This window comes from Staurois parvus, unplaced genomic scaffold (genome assembly GCF_062004578.1).
Source record: "Staurois parvus isolate SC_StPar_1 unplaced genomic scaffold, SC_StPar_1.0 ptg001591l, whole genome shotgun sequence".
Classification (NCBI taxonomy): Eukaryota; Metazoa; Chordata; class Amphibia; order Anura; family Ranidae; genus Staurois; species Staurois parvus.
Genome location: NW_028319387.1, coordinates 276,173 through 299,040, shown reverse-complemented (window position 1 = coordinate 299,040; position 22,868 = coordinate 276,173). Strand labels below are relative to the sequence as shown.

General features: G+C 43.6%; 1 protein-coding gene across 2 annotated transcripts in view; it reads left to right on the top strand.

The window, feature by feature from the left end:
- Positions 1 to 22,868, top strand: part of SHMT1 (serine hydroxymethyltransferase 1) — a 45,642-nt gene that overhangs the window by 14,483 nt on the left and 8,291 nt on the right. For both annotated transcript variants that reach the window (XM_089662955.1, XM_089662956.1), the window contains exons 3-9: positions 2,772 to 2,917; positions 3,435 to 3,550; positions 5,491 to 5,651; positions 13,298 to 13,379; positions 15,875 to 16,087; positions 19,834 to 19,950; positions 20,036 to 20,158. In XM_089662955.1, coding sequence (XP_089519081.1) covers positions 2,772 to 2,917; positions 3,435 to 3,550; positions 5,491 to 5,651; positions 13,298 to 13,379; positions 15,875 to 16,087; positions 19,834 to 19,950; positions 20,036 to 20,158 — 958 coding nt within the window. The remainder of the gene's footprint in view (positions 1 to 2,771; positions 2,918 to 3,434; positions 3,551 to 5,490; positions 5,652 to 13,297; positions 13,380 to 15,874; positions 16,088 to 19,833; positions 19,951 to 20,035; positions 20,159 to 22,868) is intronic.

The following is a 22,868-nucleotide window of genomic DNA, read 5'->3' as shown; positions in this document are numbered from 1 at the left end:
GCACTCAAAATCTCCCGATACATGGCCCCATTCATTCTGTCCTGTACATGGATCAGTCGTCCTGGTCCCTTTGCGGAGAAACAGCCCCAAAGCATGATGTTGCCACCCCCATGCTTCACAGTAGGTATGGTGTTCTTTGGATGCAACTCGGCATTCTCTCTCCTCCAAACACGACGAGTTGTGTTTCTACCAAACAGTTCTATTTTGGTTTCATCTGACCATATGACATTCTTCCAATCCTCTTCTGGATCATCCAAATGCTCTCTAGCAAACTTCAGACGGGCCCGGACATGTACTGGCTTAAGCAGGGGGACACGTCTGGCACTGCAGGATCTGAGTCCCTGGCGGCGTAGTGTGTTACTGTTGGTAGCCTTTGTTACGTTAATCCCAGCTCCCTGCAGGTCATTCACTAGGTCCCCCCGTGTGGTCCTGGGATTTTTGCTCACCGTTCTTGTGATCATTTTGACCCCACGGGGTGAGATCTTGCGTGGAGCCCCAGATCGAGGCAGATTATCAGTGGTCTTGTATGTCTTCCATTTTCTAATTATTGCTCCCACAGTTGATTTGTTCACACCAAGCTGCTTGCCTATTGCAGATTCAGTCTTCCCAGCCTGGTGCAGGTCTACAATTTTGTTTCTGGTGTCCTTCGACAGCTCTTTGGTCTTCACCATAGTGGAGTTTGGAGTGTGACTGTTTGAGGTTGTGGACAGGTGTCTTTTATACTGATAACAAGTTCAAACAGGTGCCATTGATACAGGTAATGAGTGCAGGACAGAGGAGCCTCTTAAAGAAGAAGGTACAGGTCTGTGAGAGCCAGAAATCTTGCTTGTTTGTAGGTGACCAAATACTTATTTTCCACCATAATTTGCAAATAAATTCTTTCCATATCAGCCAATGAGATTGTCTGGATTTTGTTTCTCATTTTATCTCTCATAGTTGAGGTCTGCCTATGATGCCAATTACAGGCCTCTCTCATCTTTTTAAATGGGAGAACTTGCACAATTGGTGGCTGACTAAAATTTTTTTTGCCCCACTATATATATATACATGCGCACACTTTATGCGCTTCTGGTAAATGCATAATTTTACTGGCCCTGGTCATAGAATTCACCAGCACGGATTGCTATTGCTTCTGGACTCGTTTTGCACTTTCCACGTATGATGCACTGTTGTCACAATATATATTGACTTTGTATATTTTCCCCGTCTTTTGACACGTCATATAAAGACGATTTATCACGTCACCACTACATATGCGCTGCAAGAGAGCTTACTTCCCTTTAGTGATTGTCTTCTATTATTTTACATCATTGTTCTATATCATATTTTAGTGCTGCATATTCATTGCACTTTATTATCTGGAGGTCTAGAGGTTCACCGTTTATGTCAGCTGCTTGCTCTGTTTGCGCTCGCATTTACTTATATATTTTCAGTTGCACCAGACCTTAGCAAATGAGCAGACGCTCTGCTGACTTCAACCATCCAATCATGTGCAAGCAAAAATGCTGGTTTTTTTTGCCTTGCATATGATTTTGTATTCTTGGCAAAAAGGAAAGCTTTACCTCATTTACTAATCTCTGGAGCAACTGTAGAGTGCACAGTCTATTTGCCTTTAGTAAATCAACTGCAGTGTGGGCAATGTTGACTAATTTCATCATTGTAGAAGAGTAAAATGTTTGATAACGTGCTAGTGCACGAAACGCGTTAGAGAGGAGCCAGGGTGTGATGTCATGCCGCTCAGGCCACGTGTTTGGGGCCGGCGGCCATCTTTGATGTCCTTTCCCTACTGTGAGTTCTTTATGCTGTTTTATGTGGAAAATTCATAATAAATACTACAGTCCAGTCCAGTACATAAACTGTTTTTGCGCGTTTGATTGCGAGCCCCCCTTCAAGGTGGATTTTGCTGTTTTGTACCTGCCTTGGAGAGAGGTCCCCCTGGTGGCTATATATGATACCATGGTACAAGGAGTGTGATCCCCCTGGTGGATGGCTGAGTGATTCCTGATCCCTGGAGGCAGATGACCCCGCAACTACTTGTCCTGCTGCGGTTGGTCAGTTGAGCTGTGGATGTTCATCCTTCTGTTACCAGAGGACCAGGAGTGGTTTAAATACTCAAATGCGCATTTGTTTCCGCTATCTGGTTAGTGCAATCTACATCTATATACACATCACCAGAGTCACGAATTGCAACTTTTTACGGATTTGGGGACCTATATGCTTATTTATTACATTCTACTATTGGAGTTCACCATCTGCACAGTTATAATGTCCTTAGACGCTCATTGCACATGATTTCGATCGTAGCGCTCTACAGCGCTGTTATGTTTCGGTGGCCGAAATTTCAGTGCATCCCTAAAATAAATATACACTGTAAAGAATTGTTCTTTAAAAGGAACATTGAGCCATGCACTCCATTTCAGTCCAATGTCCTGCAGTCACACATCTGCATGTGCACAGGTGACCTGGGCAGAGGCTTATTTTACCTGCCAGCATGTTTTGTTTCTTGGTAGGCAACCAATTAATACAGAAGAGACCATAAAAGATCCATAGATATCATTTTCCAGCAGGAAATTCATCTCCAAACCCCAGTGCTGCACCCCTTGGCATGCACCACTTGGCACGCACCAGCCTGCGCACAGAAGGCCAGGTTTTGGGTTGAGAGATGAAAGTGTTTGTACTCCATGCACCAGGCAGGTGCCTCCTAAACTGTACAGCACGCAGGCAATCGGTATTATTCCATTAATAGCTTCTGTCTTTGGATTTGTTCTCAGGTGTATGAAATTATCCGGAAGGAGAAGCACAGACAGCGGTATGGCCTGGAACTGATCGCCTCCGAGAATTTCGCCAGTTGCGCAGTCTTGCAGGCTCTTGGCTCCTGCATGAACAACAAGTATTCGGAGGGTTACCCAGGACAGAGGTGAGAGGGGGCAAATACAGTGTGATCATGCTGAGACGCTGGAATCCACTACATTCATGGTTCAGTTGTCAGGAATTTGTAGGTCTTCTGTAACCCGGGTAATTCGAACAGAAGGGAGAAGGGGGCGCCAATCTGAGTGTAGAGGGTTAATACTTTAAATTGTAAGCTCGAAAGTGCAGGGCCCTCGAACCCCTCCTATATTGTTTTGTTACTGTCTTGTCTCATGTACTGTCCCCCACAGGGGCGGACTGACCATTTGGAAACTCTGGCACTGCCCGAGGGCCCGGGTCAGTAGGGGGCCCCATGAGATGCCCCTGGTACCTTTTTTCATAGGCTTTTTTGAGTTTGGGCAAGGACACAGGGGCCCCATAGTCCCCTATTGCCCAGGGGCCCCATGAGTTGTCAGTCCGCCCCTGTCACCAACATGACAAAATGAGTTCCCTTCATGTCAGTATTCTGCCGTTGTCTCGTATTTCTTTACTCTGTTTATGAAATCTCTCCTTCTGAATGACAACAGGTACTACGGCGGCACAGAGCATGTGGATGAGCTGGAGAGGCTGTGTCAAAAAAGGGCTCTGGAGGCTTATAATCTGGACCCGAAGAAATGGGGCGTCAATGTGCAGCCGTATTCGGGTAAGAAAAACCTCTTCTATAGACTGCTAAATATAACATGTTTAGTTTTTACCTTCGTTAGTGAAGCCAGGGTTTGTAAATATGACAAAATATGAAAAGAAAAAGGGTGCACAAGCCTTGCGCATTACCTCAATAAAATAAAATGTGTATCAAGGGGCGGGTTGCCATTCATAAATGGCGCCCGCCATTTTGGACTGTGAGCGCTCCCTGGGAGTGCACAGCACCGCGATCTGGTGCCCGCTGTGTCCTCCAGACACAGTGGAACACCGATCGTCATATGAGGTCCCGATCATGTGATCACTGATTGGCCAATCAGTGATCACATGCAGAGTAGAAGGCAAGATGTCACTTCTGACATCATTGCTTACTACGTGTGAAATCTGAATGATCACCGAGGTCACGTGGTACAAGGCTATTCACAACAGCCTTGTACCATGTGACAAGCTGTGACCAATCACAGCTCACACAGTATTTCTCAATGCCTGCAAGAATGCAGCCAGAGAGGAGAAATTATTGTTTTTACACCCATAAAGGCTGTGAAAGCAATCGGTGTAAAAAAATAAATAAATAAATAAATCTTCATCACCATGGTGACACTGTACTGCTAGGGTGACAGTATGTAAAAAAAAACCCATAAATAATCATATAAAACATGAAAGACAAATGTAAAAAGTGTTTTTAAAAAATTATAATTTTTGGTTATAAACTAATTTGGGTTATTTTTTTTTTTTTTTACTAAAAAGATAACTGAATAAATTTTGGCCAAGATTTATGAAGAAAGATTATTTATCTGCAAAATTTTAAAGGAAAAACACTTTTTTTCTAAATCTTTGGACTTTTTCATTTAAATAGCAAAAAAAATAAACATCCCAGTGGTGAATAAATACCACTAAAATAAAGCTTTATCTGCCTCAAAAAAAATGCTAAAAAATTCATATGGGTACAGTGTTACATGACCGCGCAATTGTCATTCAAAGTGTGATAGCGCTGAAAATTGGCCTGGGCAGGAAGGGGGTGAAAGTGTCCGGACTGGAAAGGGGTGACAGCGTCCGGACTGGAAGGGGGGGAAAGTGTCCAGACTGGAAGGGGGTGAAAGTGTCCGGACTGGAAGGGGGTGAAAGTGTCCGGACAGGAAGGGGGTGAAAGTGTCCGGACAGGAAGGGGGTGAAAGTGTCCGGACAGGAAAGGGGTGAAAGTGTCCGGACTGGAAGGGGGTGAAAGTGTCCGGACTGGAAGGGGGTGAAAGTGTCCGGACTGGAAGGGGGTGAAAGTGTTCGGACAGGAAAGGGGTGAAAGTGTCCGGACTGGAAGGGGGTGAAAGTGTCCGGACTGGAAGGGGGTGAAAGTGTCCGGACTGGAAGGGGGTGAAAGTGTCCGGACTGGAAGGGGGGGAAAGTGTCCGGACTGGAAGGGGGTGAAAGTGTCCGGACTGGAAGGGGGGGAAAGTGTCCGGACTTGAAGTGGTTGATGAAATGTAACAGATATATACTTACAAACCAAACACCGGAAACTCTGTACTCCTGCGCTGGGGATGGACTCAGCAGAGTCAACGGACCGGGGTAGTCCAAAGTCACTGGATACAAAAGAAAGCAAAAAGAGGGCGCACCGGCCTAGTGCATTATCGTAAAGAATATTTATTAAAAGGATAAAAAGTAGGTATCACACTCACAATGGACAAATAAAACAAAGGCACAGAAAAAAAGCACAATTCGTGGGGAAAAAGGACATAAATGTAATTTGGGTGCAGCGTTGCATGACTGCGAAATTGTCAGTGCAACGCAGCGCCATATTGCAAAAAATGGCCTGGTCAGGAAGGGGGGGGGGGTAAATCCTCTGGAGGGTGAGGGGTTAAACTGCCACCCCAGTGTTGCTATGGACATCACCCCATTGTCACTGTGCTTTTCTTTGCTTCCTTTTTGATCCGTGATTTTTTGTTCTAGGCTCTCCAGCCAACTTTGCTGTCTACACTGCCTTAGTGGAGCCTCATGGGAGGATCATGGGATTGGATCTTCCTGATGGCGGTCATCTCACACATGGCTTCATGACAGACAAGAAAAAAATCTCTGCGACATCCATCTTTTTTGAGTCTATGCCATACAAGGTGAGTGGACGGTGCTGTACCCCAAGGAGGGTAGTCACTGATTTGTAACACATGATTTAATGGAGAGTTGGGTGCTTGTGGCCCAGCAGGCAGTCGGAATTGAGCAGGACATCATGGAGGATTAAGGGAACGAACGCCAAACTTTTCTTTAGTCTTCCATAACTGTTGCTGTTTCTTCTCCTGAAAGCTGCAGGAAAATTTTAATTATTTATACCGCCTGGTTACAACTTTGGCAAAACTAAGCTGAATTCCCAAACATTGCTATACATGGATTTTAACCCACCTTCAGGGTATTTTTTAATTATTGGTGCCCCAGCAGCTTAAAAATTAAAAGGCAGCTTTATGTGTTTCTCCTCTCTGGTACCGTCCCTGGCAGTAATTGAATTCAGCTACTGGATATCCATGGTCTTCCGGGTTGAATGGCATCCTGCCTCCTACAACCCAGAAGACTGAGGACATACTGTGAGTGCAGGGCGAACCCATCCATGAGGGAGCATCACTGCTCACTACACTGTCTGATAATGCAGAGAAGGTTGCTGGGGGCTTTAACCACTTGCCTTCCTGACGATTTCCCCCCCTTTCCTGACAGGCCATTTTTTGTGATACGGCGCCGCATTACTTTAATTGACAATTGCGCGGTCACGCAACCCTCACCCAAATGAAATTTACGTCCTTTTTTTCCTCCCCACAAATACAGCTTTCTTTTGATGGTATTTGATTGCCTGTGTGGTTTTTATATTTTTTGTGCTGTAAAAAAAAAATAAAAGACTGACAATTTTGAGAAAAAAACTATTTTTGACTTTTTGCTATTAAACATGTCCAGTAAAAAAATTAAAAAAATCACATTTCATCATAAATTTAGGCCAAAATGTATTCTGCTCCCTGTCTTTGCTAAAAAAAAATTCCAATACATATAAATTAATTGGTTTACATAAAAGGTATAGCATTTGTAAATGGCGCATATATACTGGGATTTGTTTTCATTTTTTTTGTCATTTTTACTAGTAATGGCGGTGATCAGCGACTTATAGCAGGACTGCAGCAGACATTCTGACACTGACTTGGTGTCACTGACATCCTCAGTGACACCAATACAGTGATCAGTGCTAATAAGCACTGACACTGTACTAATGACACTGGGCAGGAAGGGGTTAACCTGAGGGGCGATCAAAGGGTTAACTGTGTGCCATTTATACCTGTGTGCTATGTTTGTGTTTCATTGTAAGCACACTGCTTTGCATGGCTGTGCTTATCACAGCCATGCAAAGCAGTGTGCAGGAGCTGACGGGAGAGAACTTTTGTGTTTACAAACAGTTCTCCCCCTCCCCGTCGGAGATGCTTGGCAATCACTGGGCGCCAGCGAGTAATCACCGGCCAGGACCCGGTGATTGACAGCCAAGGCCGCGAATGGCATTTCCCTACCCGGAAATGCAAAATTACGTATATATTTACGTGATTTTGCGCACAGCTGCCGCCCTGTAGCAGGCTATGGGGCGGCGCTAAAGTGGTTAACAATGCTACTGTCCAAAGGTGTCCCCTGTGCTCCTTCATCCAGAGTGGTGGTGAGGGGGGGCACTCTAATTCAGGAGATGTCTTACTGGCCAGATGACCAGGTGAAAACCGAGGTGGAAAAAAAGCCTTAAAACTAATGCAGGCACCACATCGAAGGTTCAATGTATTAAATTTTTTGGCTTTGGATTTAAAATGATACTAAACAGAGATGTTAGTTGTCATAATTCATTTACATAAATCATATTATATCATTCTACTGTATTTTTTTAATTTTTATTATTTGTAATCTTTTGTTTATTACCCCCTTCCAGTCCAGACACTTTCACCCCCTTCCATACCACGCCAATTTTCAGCTTTCAGTGCTATCACACTTTGAATGACAATTGCGCGGTCATGCAACACTGTGCCCATATGAATTTTTTAGCATTTTTTTTAGGCAGATAACACGTTATTTTGGCGGTATTTATTCACCACTGGCATTTTTATTTTTTTTGCTATATAAATGAAAAAGTCCAAACATTTTGAAAAAAAGTGTTTCTTATAAAATTTTGCAAATAAATAATCTTTCTTCATAAATCTTGCCCAAAATTTATTCCGTTATCTTTTTAGTAAACAAAAAAATAACCCAAATTAGTTTATAACCAAAAATTATAATTTTTCAAAAAGTTTTACATTTTTATTTTATTTTTGTATATTATGTTTTTCTTTTAAAATACTGTCACCCTAGCAGTACAATGTCACCATGGTGACACTGTACTACTTGTGGGGGGTGATGAAGATTTTTTTTGTTTTTTTTTTTGTTTTACACTGATTGCTTTTATACCCATAAAGGCTGTAAAAGCAATCATTTCTCCTCTCTGGCATTCTTGCAGCCATTGAGAAATACTGTGTGAGCTGTGATTGCTCATTGCTTGTACATGGTACAAGGCTGTAGTGAATAGCCCTGTACCATGTGACCTCTGTGCTCATTCAGAGATTTCACAAGTAATAAGCAATGATGTCAGAAGTGACATCTTGCTTACTACTATTCATGTGATCACTGATTGGCCAATCAGTGATCACATGACCGGGACCTCACACAGAGGTCCCGTACAACGATCGGGATTGGATTGCAGTGCTGTGTGCTCCTAGGGAGCGTGCACAAGCAGGGAGCGGGGAGGACGTTTATAAACGGCCACCCGCTCCTGCACTGCTTCCACCTGGCCGTAATATATATATATATATATATATATATATATATGTATAGGCCGGACGGGAAGTGGTTAAGTATTGTCAAACAATACAGGTCAACAATATAGGTTCAAAACGTATTCGAACATGTGTATCAACACGCGTACAACCCAAATATTACGAGCAAAGTACAACATAACACCCGACAACAACAAGGGGGAGAAAGAAAAATGAGAAACAAATGTCCCGAGGTAGAGAGCGCAAATAGTATGTCAGAGCTTTGTTTTCTACAAAAGCCCCTAGAGCAGTGGTTCTCAACCTGTGGGTCATGACCCCTTTGGGGGTCGAACGACCCTTTCACAGGGGTCCCCTAAGACCATCAGAAAACACATATTTCCGATGTGTAAAGAGCAGCTACTGTGTAGAAAGGAGCTGCTGTGTTGAAAGCAGCTACTCTGTTAAAAGCAGCTACTGTGTTGAAAGGAGCAGTATTGGAGGTAAAACGACACTTCATGAATTATAATTACTGGGTAAATAATTTTATGGTTGGGGGTCACCACAACATGAGGAACTGTATTAAAGGGTCACGGCATTAGGAAGGTTGAGAACCACTGAACTAGAGTACATTGAGATATAAACAGATGCATTTACAATAGTAATGTATCATGTAGGATATCAAACGGCGTAGTTCAGTTCAAGTGATGACATAAAATTTGGGTGAATGTGGAAGATTGGAAGATGGTTAAACCATCCATCAAGAAAACCTGTAAAAAAAACAATCAAGGAGGTAACAAGGAGAAAAGTAAGGAAAAAAAGAGTCATTAAAAAAAAAAGGGGAAGAGGGTTAGAGGAGAAGAGGAGGTAGAGAGGGAACATAAAGGGGGGACCATGGGAGGAGCCTGGGAAGGGAATGTTGGGGGTCTCAGACCTTGTCAGTGACAAAGGATTCAAAGGCAGACGAGTATGTAAAATGAGACCACACCATCCACATAAGATTTATCTTCATCCCATGCAATCATCTGTTCCATGTACTCAGTCTTGTCCATTCCTCCAGCGATGGAGCTTCAACCTGATGCCATCCCCTGGCAATTACAAAGCAATCCGCTGTGGTGAGGTGCCTAGCTAAGTTCTTTTTCATTTGTCTATAGGAGCCTGTATTTTATTTTTATTTATTTTTTTATATCCTCTAAGTACTTTATTCCTGCAGCACTGTTGTGTGGTCACGTGTTCTCTCCCTGTTCTTTGGCATCTGCAGGGAAATATCCTTGGGAGGGGCTTCTATTACTATGAGTCTGTCTGCACAGCCCTGATTAGTGCTGTGCCTGTCACATGACACACACAAAAAAGTTTCAGAAGAGCAATTCAAATTAAAAATATCAAAACTGTTTTATACATTTATATAAATCTTTATTGAACATCATTTTTTTTTTTGTGCTTTTAATATGGTGTAGGTCAGGGGTAGGCAACCTTTGGCTCTCTAGCTGTTGTGGAACTACATTTCCCATGAGGCATTGCAAAGATTACAAAACTGACAGCTATGACTTGCAGAGGCATGATGGAACTTGTAGTCCTGCGGCTCTCAGGTTGCCTACCCCTGGTGAAGGCAGAGTCGAAGATGATTGGCGCTAGCTTTCATGTTGTTCAGATGGTATCTGCATTCAAGGCTCTTTTTTTCAGTTACAGTTATTACCAATTACATTTGATATATTCAATAATGATTCACAATAAAACTAAGGTTTTTTGTGAGTTTCTTAGTGAATGTAATCAATCAGCATACTATATCCTGCCCCCTTAGTGTTTAGCAATAGTAGGACATGGAGGAGGGTGGGGAGTGTTATTTGTCACTGTGTATACACCCACATGTGGGACTCTAGTCATGTGGGCTGCACAGAAGAAAAAGACAGAAATGAATAACTTAGATGGGAACTGGAGCATGCTCAGTAGATGACAACAGCTTGTCTACACAATCTCAGCCTGCAATGGGGACAGTGAGAAGATGGGAGGGACAGCTGAAGGCAGGATCAACCAGTTATATTTCACTCTACACAAAATAATGCTTTAATGCAGTGTTTCTCAATCAGGGTTCCATGGGACCCCAGGGTTCCTCCTGTGGTTGCTAGGGGTTCCTTCAGCTTAGAGTAATGGAGGATTGATCTCCCACCTTTTACTGATCACCATTGCAAGGGGTAATTTCCCACTGCTTCTAAACTGACCACTAATGTTAGAATGGACACTCAGCTCTGAGGAAGGGAGCTCGACTCCTGAATAAAACGATTTCACCCTTCGGCATCATTGTCTTCGTCATCTTCGGCTCATTGTCTCTGGTTTTATGACCTTATGGTGTGAGTATGCATTTGTGATTTTTTAATGAATTCCTATTTATCACGGTAATGCACAAGGAGAGTGCACCGTTTTATTTCTTTTTTGCGGACACCAAGTATGCCACATTACTTATTACTTATCAAAACTTTCTTTGACTTGTTAAACCTGCTAATGTATCATGAATTGTAGACATTCTTCTTTTTTAGCAGGGGTTCCCCGAGAACCTGGCAATTATTTCAAGGGGTCCTCAGGGGTAACAAGGTTGAGAAAGGCTGCTTTAGTGGCTTTGTAAGTTTGCACACGCTGGTATATTGCAGTTTTTCATACTCTGGGTTTAATGACACTTTAATACTGCTTTAATGTGTTACTAAACCCGCAACAGTAAAATCAGTCTGTATGTGCAGTAAAGCATGTTGGTTATACTCACTGTGGAACCTAAGGGGTTAATCCTCTGCATTGTGTGTAAAAGCTGTTTGATCCTGTCTTCTCTGTTCCTCTCCTTCTTTTGTCCTCAGTAAATCTGCTAATAGAACAGAGCCTTGGGGGTAAGCTGCACATGCTCAGTTTGGTGTGTATTGCTAGAGCGTTTTTCTTTTTTTCTTGGGAGAGTGCTTTTGATCAGCACAGGGCCAATCAGTACTGATCAGACAGAGGATCAGGGATCCTGCAGCCTCAGGACAATCAGGGGAGAATGAAAACTCCTACAAGCTTTAACCAGTGCTCTGCTGAACACTGATAGAAGTCACAAGACTGCTATATACTGCTGATGAGAAAAGGTATTTAGCAGTTTATATTTACTAAAATATATGCATTTCCATGTTCTGTGTACTGTGGGAGACCAGATATAGTGAATGCAGTGTGCAGGGAGGCCCGATATAATGAATGCAAGGTCCGGGGAGACCAGACCCAGATATAGTGAATGCATGGTCCGGGGAGACCGGATATATTGAATGCAGGGTCCGTGGAGACCGGATATAGTGAATGCAGGGTCCGTGGAGACCGGATATAGTGAATGCAGGGTCCGGGGAGACCGGATATAGTGAATGCAGGGTCCGGGGAGACCGGATATAGTGAATGCAGGGTCCGGGGAGATCGGATATAGTGAATGCGGGGTCCGGGGAGACCGGATATAGTGAATGCGGGGTCCGGGGAGACCGGATATAGTGACTGCGGGGTCCGGGGAGACCGGATATAGTGACTGCGGGGTCCGGGGAGACCGGATATAGTGAATGCAGGGTCCGGGGAGACCGGATATAGTGAATGCAGGGTCCGGGGAGACCGGATATAGTGAATGCAGGGTCCGGGGAGACCGGATATAGTGAATGCAGGGTCCGGGGAGACCGGATATAGTGAATGCAGGGTCCGGGGAGACCGGATATAGTGAATGCAGGGTCCAGGGAGACCGGATATAGTTAATGCGGGGTCCAGGGAGACCGGATATAGTTAATGCGGGGTCCAGGGAGACCGGATATAGTGAATGCAGGGTCCAGGGAGACCGGATATAGTTAATGCGGGGTCCAGGGAGACCGGATATAGTGAATGCAGGGTCTGGGGAGACCGGATATAGTTAATGCGGGGTCCAGGGAGACCACATATAGTGAATGCAGGTTCCAGGGTTTAGTAAGACTTTACTCTCTCCAGCGCCAAAATTCATATGCGAATACTTAGTGCATAGGTGAGGTCATTGGCTGTCCAGTTTATTGGAATGTCACAATAGGCAAGTGAGAAAGGGTGGCAGGAGGTATTTTGTCCATTGAAATGGTCAGCATTCAGGCACAAAGGGAGAAATGAAAGCTGCTGCAAGCGAGTGCAGCACCCTTTCTCAATTTTGTGTCCTGGAGCCACTGGGAAAAGGGGGACACAAAGGGCAATAACAACCCGATGATCTGACTTTCACACACTTTTCAGAATCAGCAAACTTTCAGCCTCCATGATCTTAGAATCAGAAAGATTGACTCGGAGCTCTGTCTGTGCTCACCTTTGCTATGCGGAATTCTAAATTACTTCAAATTCTTCCATTCGTATAGGACAGTTAGAGCCTTGAGTCAGTGGCGTCCCTAGGCAGGTGCGGGGGAGTGCGCGCCGCACCGGGTGACCCCGACCGCACGGGGTGACACCGGACCCGCTCCACGAAAAGGTAAGTTGTAAAGCAAGCCGACGATCCCCACAGGATGGATCGGATCTGCAGATTGAGCATAATGGATCAGACTCCAATCCATTATGCTCAATCTGCAGATGCGATCCATCCTGTGGGGATCGTCGACATGCAACCTATACGGGGTGACACCGGACCCGCTCCACGAAAAGATAAGTTGTAAAGAAAGCCAACGATCCCCACAGGATGGATCAGATCTGCGGATTGGGGAGCACAATGGATCGGAGTCTGATCCATTACGTTCAATCTGCAGATCCGATCCATCCTGCGGGGATCGTCGATGGGGGTGTCACCAAGTGTTATCGCACCGGGAGACACCAACCCTAGGGACGCCCCTGCCTTGAGTACTCCATAAAGTGTTTTTCTAACCTTGCGTTGAGCTTAGGCCGTGTACTCAATTTATATACACTTTCTTTTCTAAATCCGGTACATATCAGCAGTGTAGGGGCAGCACTTACCCCTTGTGGTTCTATTCTTTTCATGACAGGTACATCCGGACACCGGCTACATCGATTACGATAGGCTAGCAGAAAATGCACGCTTATTTCATCCAAAACTGATCATAGCGGGTAAGTTGTCTGTTTAAACTGAATCTGAGATCCGTTGTAAACTTTGAAAAGGTCAACTCCAGACTAGATTTTTTAGTAGATTTGAATTCGCTGATTTCATCTCACTACTCGTTCTTTTTCAAATTCTTTATTTAGGTAGAAAGGTATTCAACAAACTAGTCAGATATGATCCACAGCAATGTCATTAGGAATAGACAATGTGGTTAGATGTCACAAAAAAAGAAATTGTTACAGATAAATCAATGACTCGTGACATAAGATGCAAATCACTTAATCACTTCCTGTCCGGACACTTCCCCCCCCCCTTCCAGTCCGGACACTTTCACCCCCTTCCAGTCCGGACACTTTCACCCCCTTCCAGTCCGGACACTTTCCCCCCCTTCCAGTCCGGACACTTTCCCCCCCTTCCAGTCCGGACACTTTCACCCCCTTCCAGTCCGGACACTTTCACCCCCTTCCAGTCCGGACACTTTCACTTCCTTCCAGTCCGGACACTTTCACCCTCTTCCTGTCCGGACACTTTCACCCCCTTCCAGTCCGGACACTTTCACCCCCTTCCAGTCCGGACACTTTCACCCCCTTCCTGTCCGGACACTTTCACCCCCTTCCTGTCCGGACACTTTCACCCCCTTCCTGTCCGGACACTTTCACCCCCTTCCAGTCCGGACACTTTCACCCCCTTCCTGTCCAGGCCAATGTTCAGCTTTCAGCACTATCACACTTTGAATGACAATTGCACGGTCATGCAACACTGTACCTATATGAATTGTTTAGCATTTTTTTGAGACAGATAAAACCTTATTTTGGTGGTATTTATTCACCCCTGGGATTTTTTTTTTTTTGCTATATAAATGAAAGTCCAAAAATTTTGAAAAAAAAAATGTTTTTCTTATAAAATTTTGCAAATAAATACTCTTTCTTCATAAATCTTGGCCAAAATGTATTCAGCTATCTTTTTAGTAAAAAAAAATAACCCAAATTTAGTTTATAACCAAAAATTATAATTTTTCAAAAGTTTTTTTTTTTTTTTTTTTTTTTTACATTTTTATTTTATTTTTTATATCATTATTTGTTTTTTTGTTTTTGGTTTTTTTTAACATACCGTCACCCTAGCAGTACAGTGTCACCATAGTGACACTACTACTTGTGGGGGGGTGATGAAGATTTTCTTTTCTTTTTTTGCATTGATTGCTTTTACACCCATAAAGGCTGTAAAAGCAATCATTTCTTCTTCTTCTCTCTGGCTGCATTCTTGCAGCCATTGAGAAATACTGTGTGAGCTGTGATTGGTCACAAGGCTGTTGTGAATAGCCTTGTACCATGTGACCTCTGTGATAATTCAGATTTCACACGTAGTAAGCAATGATGTCAGAAGTGACATCTTGTTTACTACTATTCATGTGATCACTGATTGGCCAATCAGTGATCACATGAATCGGGACCTCACACAGAGGTCCCGTACAGTGATCTGTGACACAGTGGGCACCGATTGCAGTGCCATGCGCTCCCAGGGAGCGTGCACAGGCAATGGATGCAGGGGGACGTTTAGAAAAGTCCACCCGCATTGGCTGCGCTCCCATCCATTTATCTACATGGGCCGGACGAGAAGTGGTTAAAAGCAATCAGTAGAAAGTCGGGAGATTTGAAGTGATAAGACTGCCTTAGGATCCAACTGGTGGTGGCAGAGGTCATTAGGACATTAGGTACAATGTAACTCATGCATTTTAGGAAAGGACTGCATCCTGTTGCAGCTCACTCTGTGCAGTGATTTTGCACAGAGCAGCCTTGATCCTCTTCTTTTCTGGTCTGCGCCGGAGCTCTTGGCTCCTCCCCCTCAAGCAGTGCCTCCAGGGAAAGGCAACTTGCCCTGGGGCACCGCTGCATGCTCGTCCCCTAGCAGCTGCTTTTTAAGTTCATAAGACACATAAAGCTCTTAGCTCCTCCCCCTCAAGCAGTGCCTCCAGGGAAAGCCAACTTGCCCTGGGGGCACTGCTGCATGCTCGTCCCCGAGCTGCTTTATAAGTTCATAAGACACATAAAGCTCTTGGCTTCTCCCCCTCAAGCAGTGCCCCCAGGGAAAGCCAACTTGTCCTGGGGGCACCACTATGAGTTCACAAGGCACATAAAGCCATGGCTCGAACCAGCCCCAACTCTCTCCTCATTGGCTCACTGGCTGTGATTGAGCCAATGGGGCGGAAGAGTCTCCAAACAGCAGAGGCTGTTGAGAATGTCGCTGGATTGGAGGGGCTCAGGTAAGGATTGGGGGGGGGGGGTGCTGCACACTAAAGGTTTCTACCTAGAATACATGAAGGGAAAAACCTTCAGCCTTTACAACCACTTTAAGAGGAAAAGAGGAGAATGAAGAGAGAAAGGGGGGAGTGAGGAGGAGAGAAGGGGGGGAGAGGAAGGGAAAAAAAAAAAGCATTGAGCATTTCATTCTTTCAATGAAATTATTTTGCTCTTCATCAATGTCATTGTGATTCTTCTCTCTCCAGGTGTCAGCTGTTACTCCCGTAATTTGGACTATGCAAGGATGCGGGCCATAGCTGATGAAAATAACGCGGTCCTCATGGCAGACATGGCTCACATTAGTGGGTTGGTGGCGGCTGGTGTTGTCCCATCTCCGTTTGAGCACTGTGATGTGGTGTCCACCACGACGCACAAAACACTACGTGGCTGCCGAGCCGGAATTATCTTTTATCGGAAAGGTGAGATGAGGAGAGTTTTGTCTGTTTTATGCCTATGAGATCTTGCAGGGGTATTTCACTTTCATTGGTTATTTTTGAGCAGAGCTAAGGCCAGCCATACATGGGTCAAAATTCAACCAATTTTTCGTCCGAGAATCGGACCTAAGAATAATCGGTCGATTTTCGCTGTGTTAGTGGGTCAGTGGCACTGGCCGATTTTCGTGGTTCCTCCCCTTTTTGGTGGTCAGGCATGTTGGAAAATTTGTGAAAAACGACCGATTTTTGACTCCATGATGGTCAAATCGTACGATCGTTTTTCAGAAACGAATATGCGCATGAGCCGTGACCTGGAAGGAACAGAAGTTTCCTGTTCTATTGGGTGAACTTTATGAATTGGTCAGCCGATTTTCGAAAACATTGATGGCACCATGGGGTTACCGAGTGAACAACGTTTTCGATTTTCGGATGAAAAATCATTCGGAATTCGAACCATGTATGGCCTGCATTAGTCTAATAACTTAACCCCTTGACGCCGACATCACACAAATATGCGGCCTCACAGAACTGGGCTTTTTTCCGTGGGGCCGCATATTTATGTACCTGTTCTAACGATCGGGACCCAGGACTCCCGATTCTGGGTCACATGATTGCTGTGATAGCCTCTGATTGGCTAGCACAGTGATCAGTCACTGTTTAGCCCGCCCCCCCCCCCTTGTTTTTTGTTTTTTTTCCGTTAGGGGTATTCTGTAAAGGGGGCTGATTACAAATGCTGCCACACTTTTCAGATATTTATTTGTAAAAAATGTTGGAAACCATTGATCATTTTCCTTCCACTTCACAATTATGTGCCACTTTGTGTTGGTCTATCACAGTGGTGGGCAACCTTTTTTTTCAACTGAGCCAAATCTCGCCAAAACCACGATTGAAATTTATTTTGAGAGCCACATTTTTAAAACTGAAAATACATCCCCCATATAGTAATTCATCCCCCATAGTAATTCATCTCCCATATAGTAATTCATCCCCCATATAGTAATTCATCCCCCATAGTAATTCATCCCCCATATAGTAATTCATCCCCCATATAGTAATTCATCCACCCTATAGTAATTCATCCCCCCTATAGTAATTCATCCCCCCTATAGTAATTCATCCCCCATATAGTAATTCATCCCCCATATAGTAATTAATCCCCCATATAGTAATTCATCCCCCATATAGTAATTCATCCCCCATATAGTAATTCATCCCCCATAGTAATTCATCCCCCATAGTAATTCATCCCCCATATTAATTCATCCCTCATATAGTAGTAGTAAGTAAGTAGCAAGTAGTAAGCCAAGTCCCCCCCCCCGTGTCAATTCACTTACCTTTGCTCCGCGCGTTCCTCTCGCCGTGTTCCCGCGCCGTTCTGGTCTTCAGGGCGGACTGTGAGAGGAGCCTAGCTCCTCTCACGTTCGTCACGCTGCCCCGCCTACACACATCCTGACAGCCAATCACTGGCTATCAGGATGTGAGTGGCAGCGAGACTGGCCAATCATTGCATTTGAGCGTGCTGCCCTGGCTGTTTTTTTTTGGATCACTCTGCAGAGTCCCTGCCGCCCGAGAGGAGGGAGGGGAGCGGGCGCCCGGCACACAAGAGCTGCATTAAAGCATGTAAAGAGCCGCATGTGGCTCGCGAGCCGCGGCTTGCCGACCACTGGTCTATCACATCCAATCCGAATAAAATACATTGATGGTTTTGGTTGTAACATGACAACATGGGGAAACTTTCAAGGGGTATGAAGACTTTTTCAAGACACTGTATACTAAATGCTTTAACCCTTTGAGGACCAAGGGACGTATTTGTCCCATGTTTTTAATTGCCTGTATCATCTGATTAAGAACTTAAAATACTTTTTTTTTTTTTTTGGCTTGAGTAAGAATATTAGTTCTTATCAACAAATGGATCTAGCTTTTTGCCAATTATTTCATGAAATGGCTTAGTTACAGAAACTGAAGTGGACGAACTTTAACCATTTCAATACCGTGCAATTTTACACCTGCCTGCCCAGGCCATTTTTCTCGTTTCAGCGCTCTCACACTTTGAATGACAATTGCGCGGTCATACATCACTGTACCCAAACTAAAATTTTATCATTTTCTTCACACAACTAGAGCTTTCTTTTGGTGGTATTTAATCACCGCTGGGGTTTTTATTTTTTGCTAAATTAACAAAAAAAGACCAAAAATTTTGAAAAAAACCCCCACATTTTTCTTTGTTTCTGTTATAAAAGTTTACAAATAAATAATTGTTCTTCATAAATTTAGGCCGAGATGTATTCTGCTACATGTCTTTGGTGAAAATAACCCAAATTAGGATGTATTATTTAGTTTGTAGGAAAGTTATAGAGTTCACAAACTATGGTATAGATCTGAATATTGATGAATCCTGAAGTACTGACAGCCAATCTAATTTCTTGAGGTCCAAGAATGTCAGAATAGTACAGATATCCCCCAAATGACCCCTTTTTGCAGAGTAGACAGTCCGACGTACTTCATAAGAGGCATGGCGAGTTTTTTGAAGTTGTATTTTTTTTGTCATAATTTTTCGGAAAATGAAAAAATTCAAAAAATTATTTTCACTATTTTTTTTTTACATACTGTCACCAGTGCAGTACAGCGTCATCATATAAGTGGCATGGCGGTGAATAGGGACACTGACTGGTGACAGTATGAAAAAAATATATATTTATTTTTTTTTTTAATTTTTTTTAATTTTCTTATTATTTTTAATTTTTTATTACATTTTTTTATTTTTTTTTTAAGATTTTTTCTTCATATTTTACTATGACCAAAGTAGTACAATGTTACCATAGTAACATTGTACTACTTTGGGTAAGTGATCAGTATTTTTTTTTTTTTTTTTTTTACACAATTTGCTTATAGCAAAGAATTACTTTGCTATAAGCAAGCATTTACCTGAATGAAATCGATTCATTCAGCTTTTTTTTTTTTTTTTGTGCTTAGCTGTGATTTGGTCACAGCTAATCACATGACATGTGCATGTGATTAGCTGTGACCATTCACAGCCAGGCACTAGTATACAATGGATGGCATCATGAATGAAGCCATCCATTGTATACAACTGTCATGTGACCTGCTGTGATTGGTCACAGCAGGTCACATGGCACCAGCAACGGGGCCGGTACTCAGATCTGTCATCGGCCGTGTCCGAGGTACGCGGACAGTGACAGATCGCACTGCTGCGCCGCTCTGCATTAGCGCAAACTGCGCATGTGCGGGAGCACGCCAAATGGCGTGCACCCGGAGTGCAGCAGCACTTTTGAAGCCGCCAAATAGCCATTGGCCGGGCGGCTAATGGTTAAAAACAAAAAATTTATTCTTTTGGCGTTCCGTAATCTTATGGTCCTCCAAAGGGCTAAATGGAGGCCAGGAAGGAGGAGGAAGAGAAGTCTGTGACCTGTCTTAGTTCTCTGTGCTACATTATGCAGATAGAACTCCACAGCACCATGAAGGCTGCATTTTATGAATGGGCTGTGATGTAGTCCTCAGTGTGGGTGAACGATGCACCAAGTATCAGCCAGTGATTTACACTCTCCAGTGAAGGGTCTTCAGTTAGGGTGTACATCTATTTTAACAAATATCCTGCATTGTGGTCAGACCTGTGAGTATCTAACCTGACACAGGACTTTATTTTGAGTGTCCGTGTTTACTGTCTGTTCCTCCAGCTTGGTATGCACACATATAATGCCTTTATTTTCCAGGAGTGCGCAGTGTGGATCCAAAGACTGGAAAAGAGGTTCTTTATAACTATGAGAGTCTGATAAACCAGGCGGTGTTCCCGGGACTGCAGGGGGGACCCCATAATCATGCTATAGCAGGTAAAGCAGGGCTGGGTGCTGTAGTCTATCATACTATGGGCAAGTTAGAACGAGACTTACTCCATGCTGTGCTACTTCCTTGCAGGTGTTGCTGTAACGCTGAAGCAAGCTATGAGCCCGGAGTTCAAACTCTACCAGGCGCAAGTCATCTCCAACTGCCGGGCACTGGCGGCCGCCATGGACGAGCTGGGCTATCACATTGTCACTGGTAAGGTCCAGCCCTCGCCAGAACACATCAGTCGGTGTTCGCAGCCAATTGCTGCCAGCACTGATCGAATGCTGGTTATCTGGCACCACGACTGGCTTCTGTTGGACAGGGAGCTGTTCACACGGGCCAAAAGTTGGCCAGTTTCTACTGTACCTGCTGATTTCAGCTGATGTTTGGCCCGTGTGTACCCAGTATTACTCTGCCTCTGCTTAGCTTCCCTAACTTCCTATACAACATATTAGAATTACTTTAACCCAAGGATCCCTGTTGGGGTCAGTGTGGATGAGCTTGTGTCTATGACATGAGTTAGAGACGCTGTAGTTGACCTCCTTTTTTTGACGGCCATTTGACCTGCTTTAACCACTTCTCGCCCGGCCCATGTACATAAATGGCCGGACAGGAGCAGTGCCGAAGCGGGTGGCCGTTTTTAAATGCCCCCCGCATTCACTGCCTGTGCGCGCTCCCTGGGAGCACGCGGTCCCGCGAACTCGTGCCTGCTGAACACCGATCGCTGTACGGGACCTCTGTGTGAGGTCCTGATCATGTGATCACTGATTGGCCAATCAGTGATTACATGAATAGTACTAAGCAAGATGTCACTTCCTAACATCATTGCTTACTACGTGTGAAATCTGTGAATGATCACAGAGGTCACATGGTACAGGGCTATTCACAACACCCTTGTACCAAGTGACAAGCTGTGACCAATCACAGCTCTCACAGTATTTCTCAATGGCTACAGGAATGCAGCCAGAGAGAAAGAGAAATGATTGCTTTTACAGCCTTTATGGGTGTAAAAGCAATCCGTATTAAAAAAAAAAAAAGCTTCATCACCCCTCACAAGTAGTACAGTGTACTGCTAGGGTGACAGTATGTTAAAAGAAAAAATAAATAAATTAAAAAAAAAAAAAAAATATTTAATTTTTTTTTTTTTTTAATTATAATTTTTGGGTTATTTTATTTTTTACTAAAAAGATAGCTGAATACATTTTGGCCAAGATTTATGTAGAAAGATTATTTATTTGCAAACTTTTATAAGAAAAACATGTTTTTTTTCAAAATGTTTGGACTTTTTCATACATATAGCAAAAAAATAAAAATCCCAGTGGTGAATAAATACCACTAAAATAAAGTTTTATCTGTCTCAAAAAAATGCTAAACAATTCATATGGATACAGTGTTGCATGACCGCGCAATTGTCATTAAAAGTGTGATAGCGCTGAAAATTGGCCTGGGCAGGAAGGGGGTGAAAGTGTCCGGACTTGAAGTGGTTAAAGATGGTTTTGCATTTTGATAGACTGCAAAACCCATTTAATGTGAACAAAAGCCTGATGTGACAACCCTTACCCCTTTCATAATCAGAGCATTTTATTGCTATTCGCTCCTTCGCTACTTTAAATAGAGCTTTAGTTTGGGGGGTATTTCATCACCACTGAGTTTTTAAATTTTTTTTATTATATAAATGAATAAAAGACCAAAGATTTGGTAGAAAACAAAAACAATTTACTATTCTGTTATGAAACCCATCCAACAAAAAAAAATTAAAAATGTACTCTGCTCCATGTCTTTGCCAAAAAAAAAAAATCTCAATATGTGTAAATTAATTGGTTTATGTGAGAGTTATAGCGTCTAACAAATGACGGTATATATACTGGGATTTTTTTATACTAGTAATGGCGGCAATCAGCGAGTTATAGCTGGACTGCGGCAGACATCCTGACACTGGGGGGAAACTGACTTGGTGTCACTGACATCCCCAGTGACACCAATACAGTGATCGATGCTAATAAAGAGCACTGACACTGTACTAATGAATAAATTAAAAAAATTAATAGATCAATCTGCTCCATGAGGACGTCTGGTGATGAAACGCATAGGGTGGAGCTTGTGGAGGTGATGTCACGACGTTCGGCGAGCTGTCGGCATCTGTGGATGCTGTAGGAGGCTGGGTTGATTTGCTGTGTACGGTGTTCCCTGCTATGCAGAGCCATACAAAGCAGTTTTCAGGAGCTGACGGGAGAGATCTGTAATGTTTACATACAGGTCTCTCCCCCGTCTGTGATAGACTGTGATTGCTGGGTGCCGGCAGGGAATCACCGGCCGGGACCTGGTGATTGACAGCCGAGGCCACCAACAGTGGCATGGCTATTTCTGCTATAGGGCGGCGGGAGAGTGGTTAAATTTGAGAGCTGGGGGGGGGGAGAAGATCCCATGCTAGCTGTCAAAGTGGGGAGCGGAGGCTGGTCTGATCGTAACGTGTTACATGTTATACCCTGAATATAACATGTTACGAAAGGTGAACATATCCTTTAACAGATTGCAATGTTTGTGACCAACTTAAAATATTTATGCTTTGTCTGTTCAGGACACAGAAACAGGTTTGCTTTACACTGCCATTTCCAGCAGTACATACTCACTTTGGTTGCCCTTATGCTCTGATAAATGCTCCCAGACTAAAACAAATCCTTGTAATTATGGAGGAGCATGTGACTTGTTTGATGCATCAGTGCTGTCACAAAGGGAGTCTATATCTTTGTCCAATTTGTTGTCTCAATTTTTTGGAAAATAAAGAAATTAAAAAAAAATTTTTTTTTTTTTTTTTTTTTTTAACATACTGTCACCAGTGTGGTACAGCGTCATTCTATAACTGGGGTAGCGGTGATCAGGGACACGGATCAGTGACAAAAAAAAAATGAAATATATTTTTTAA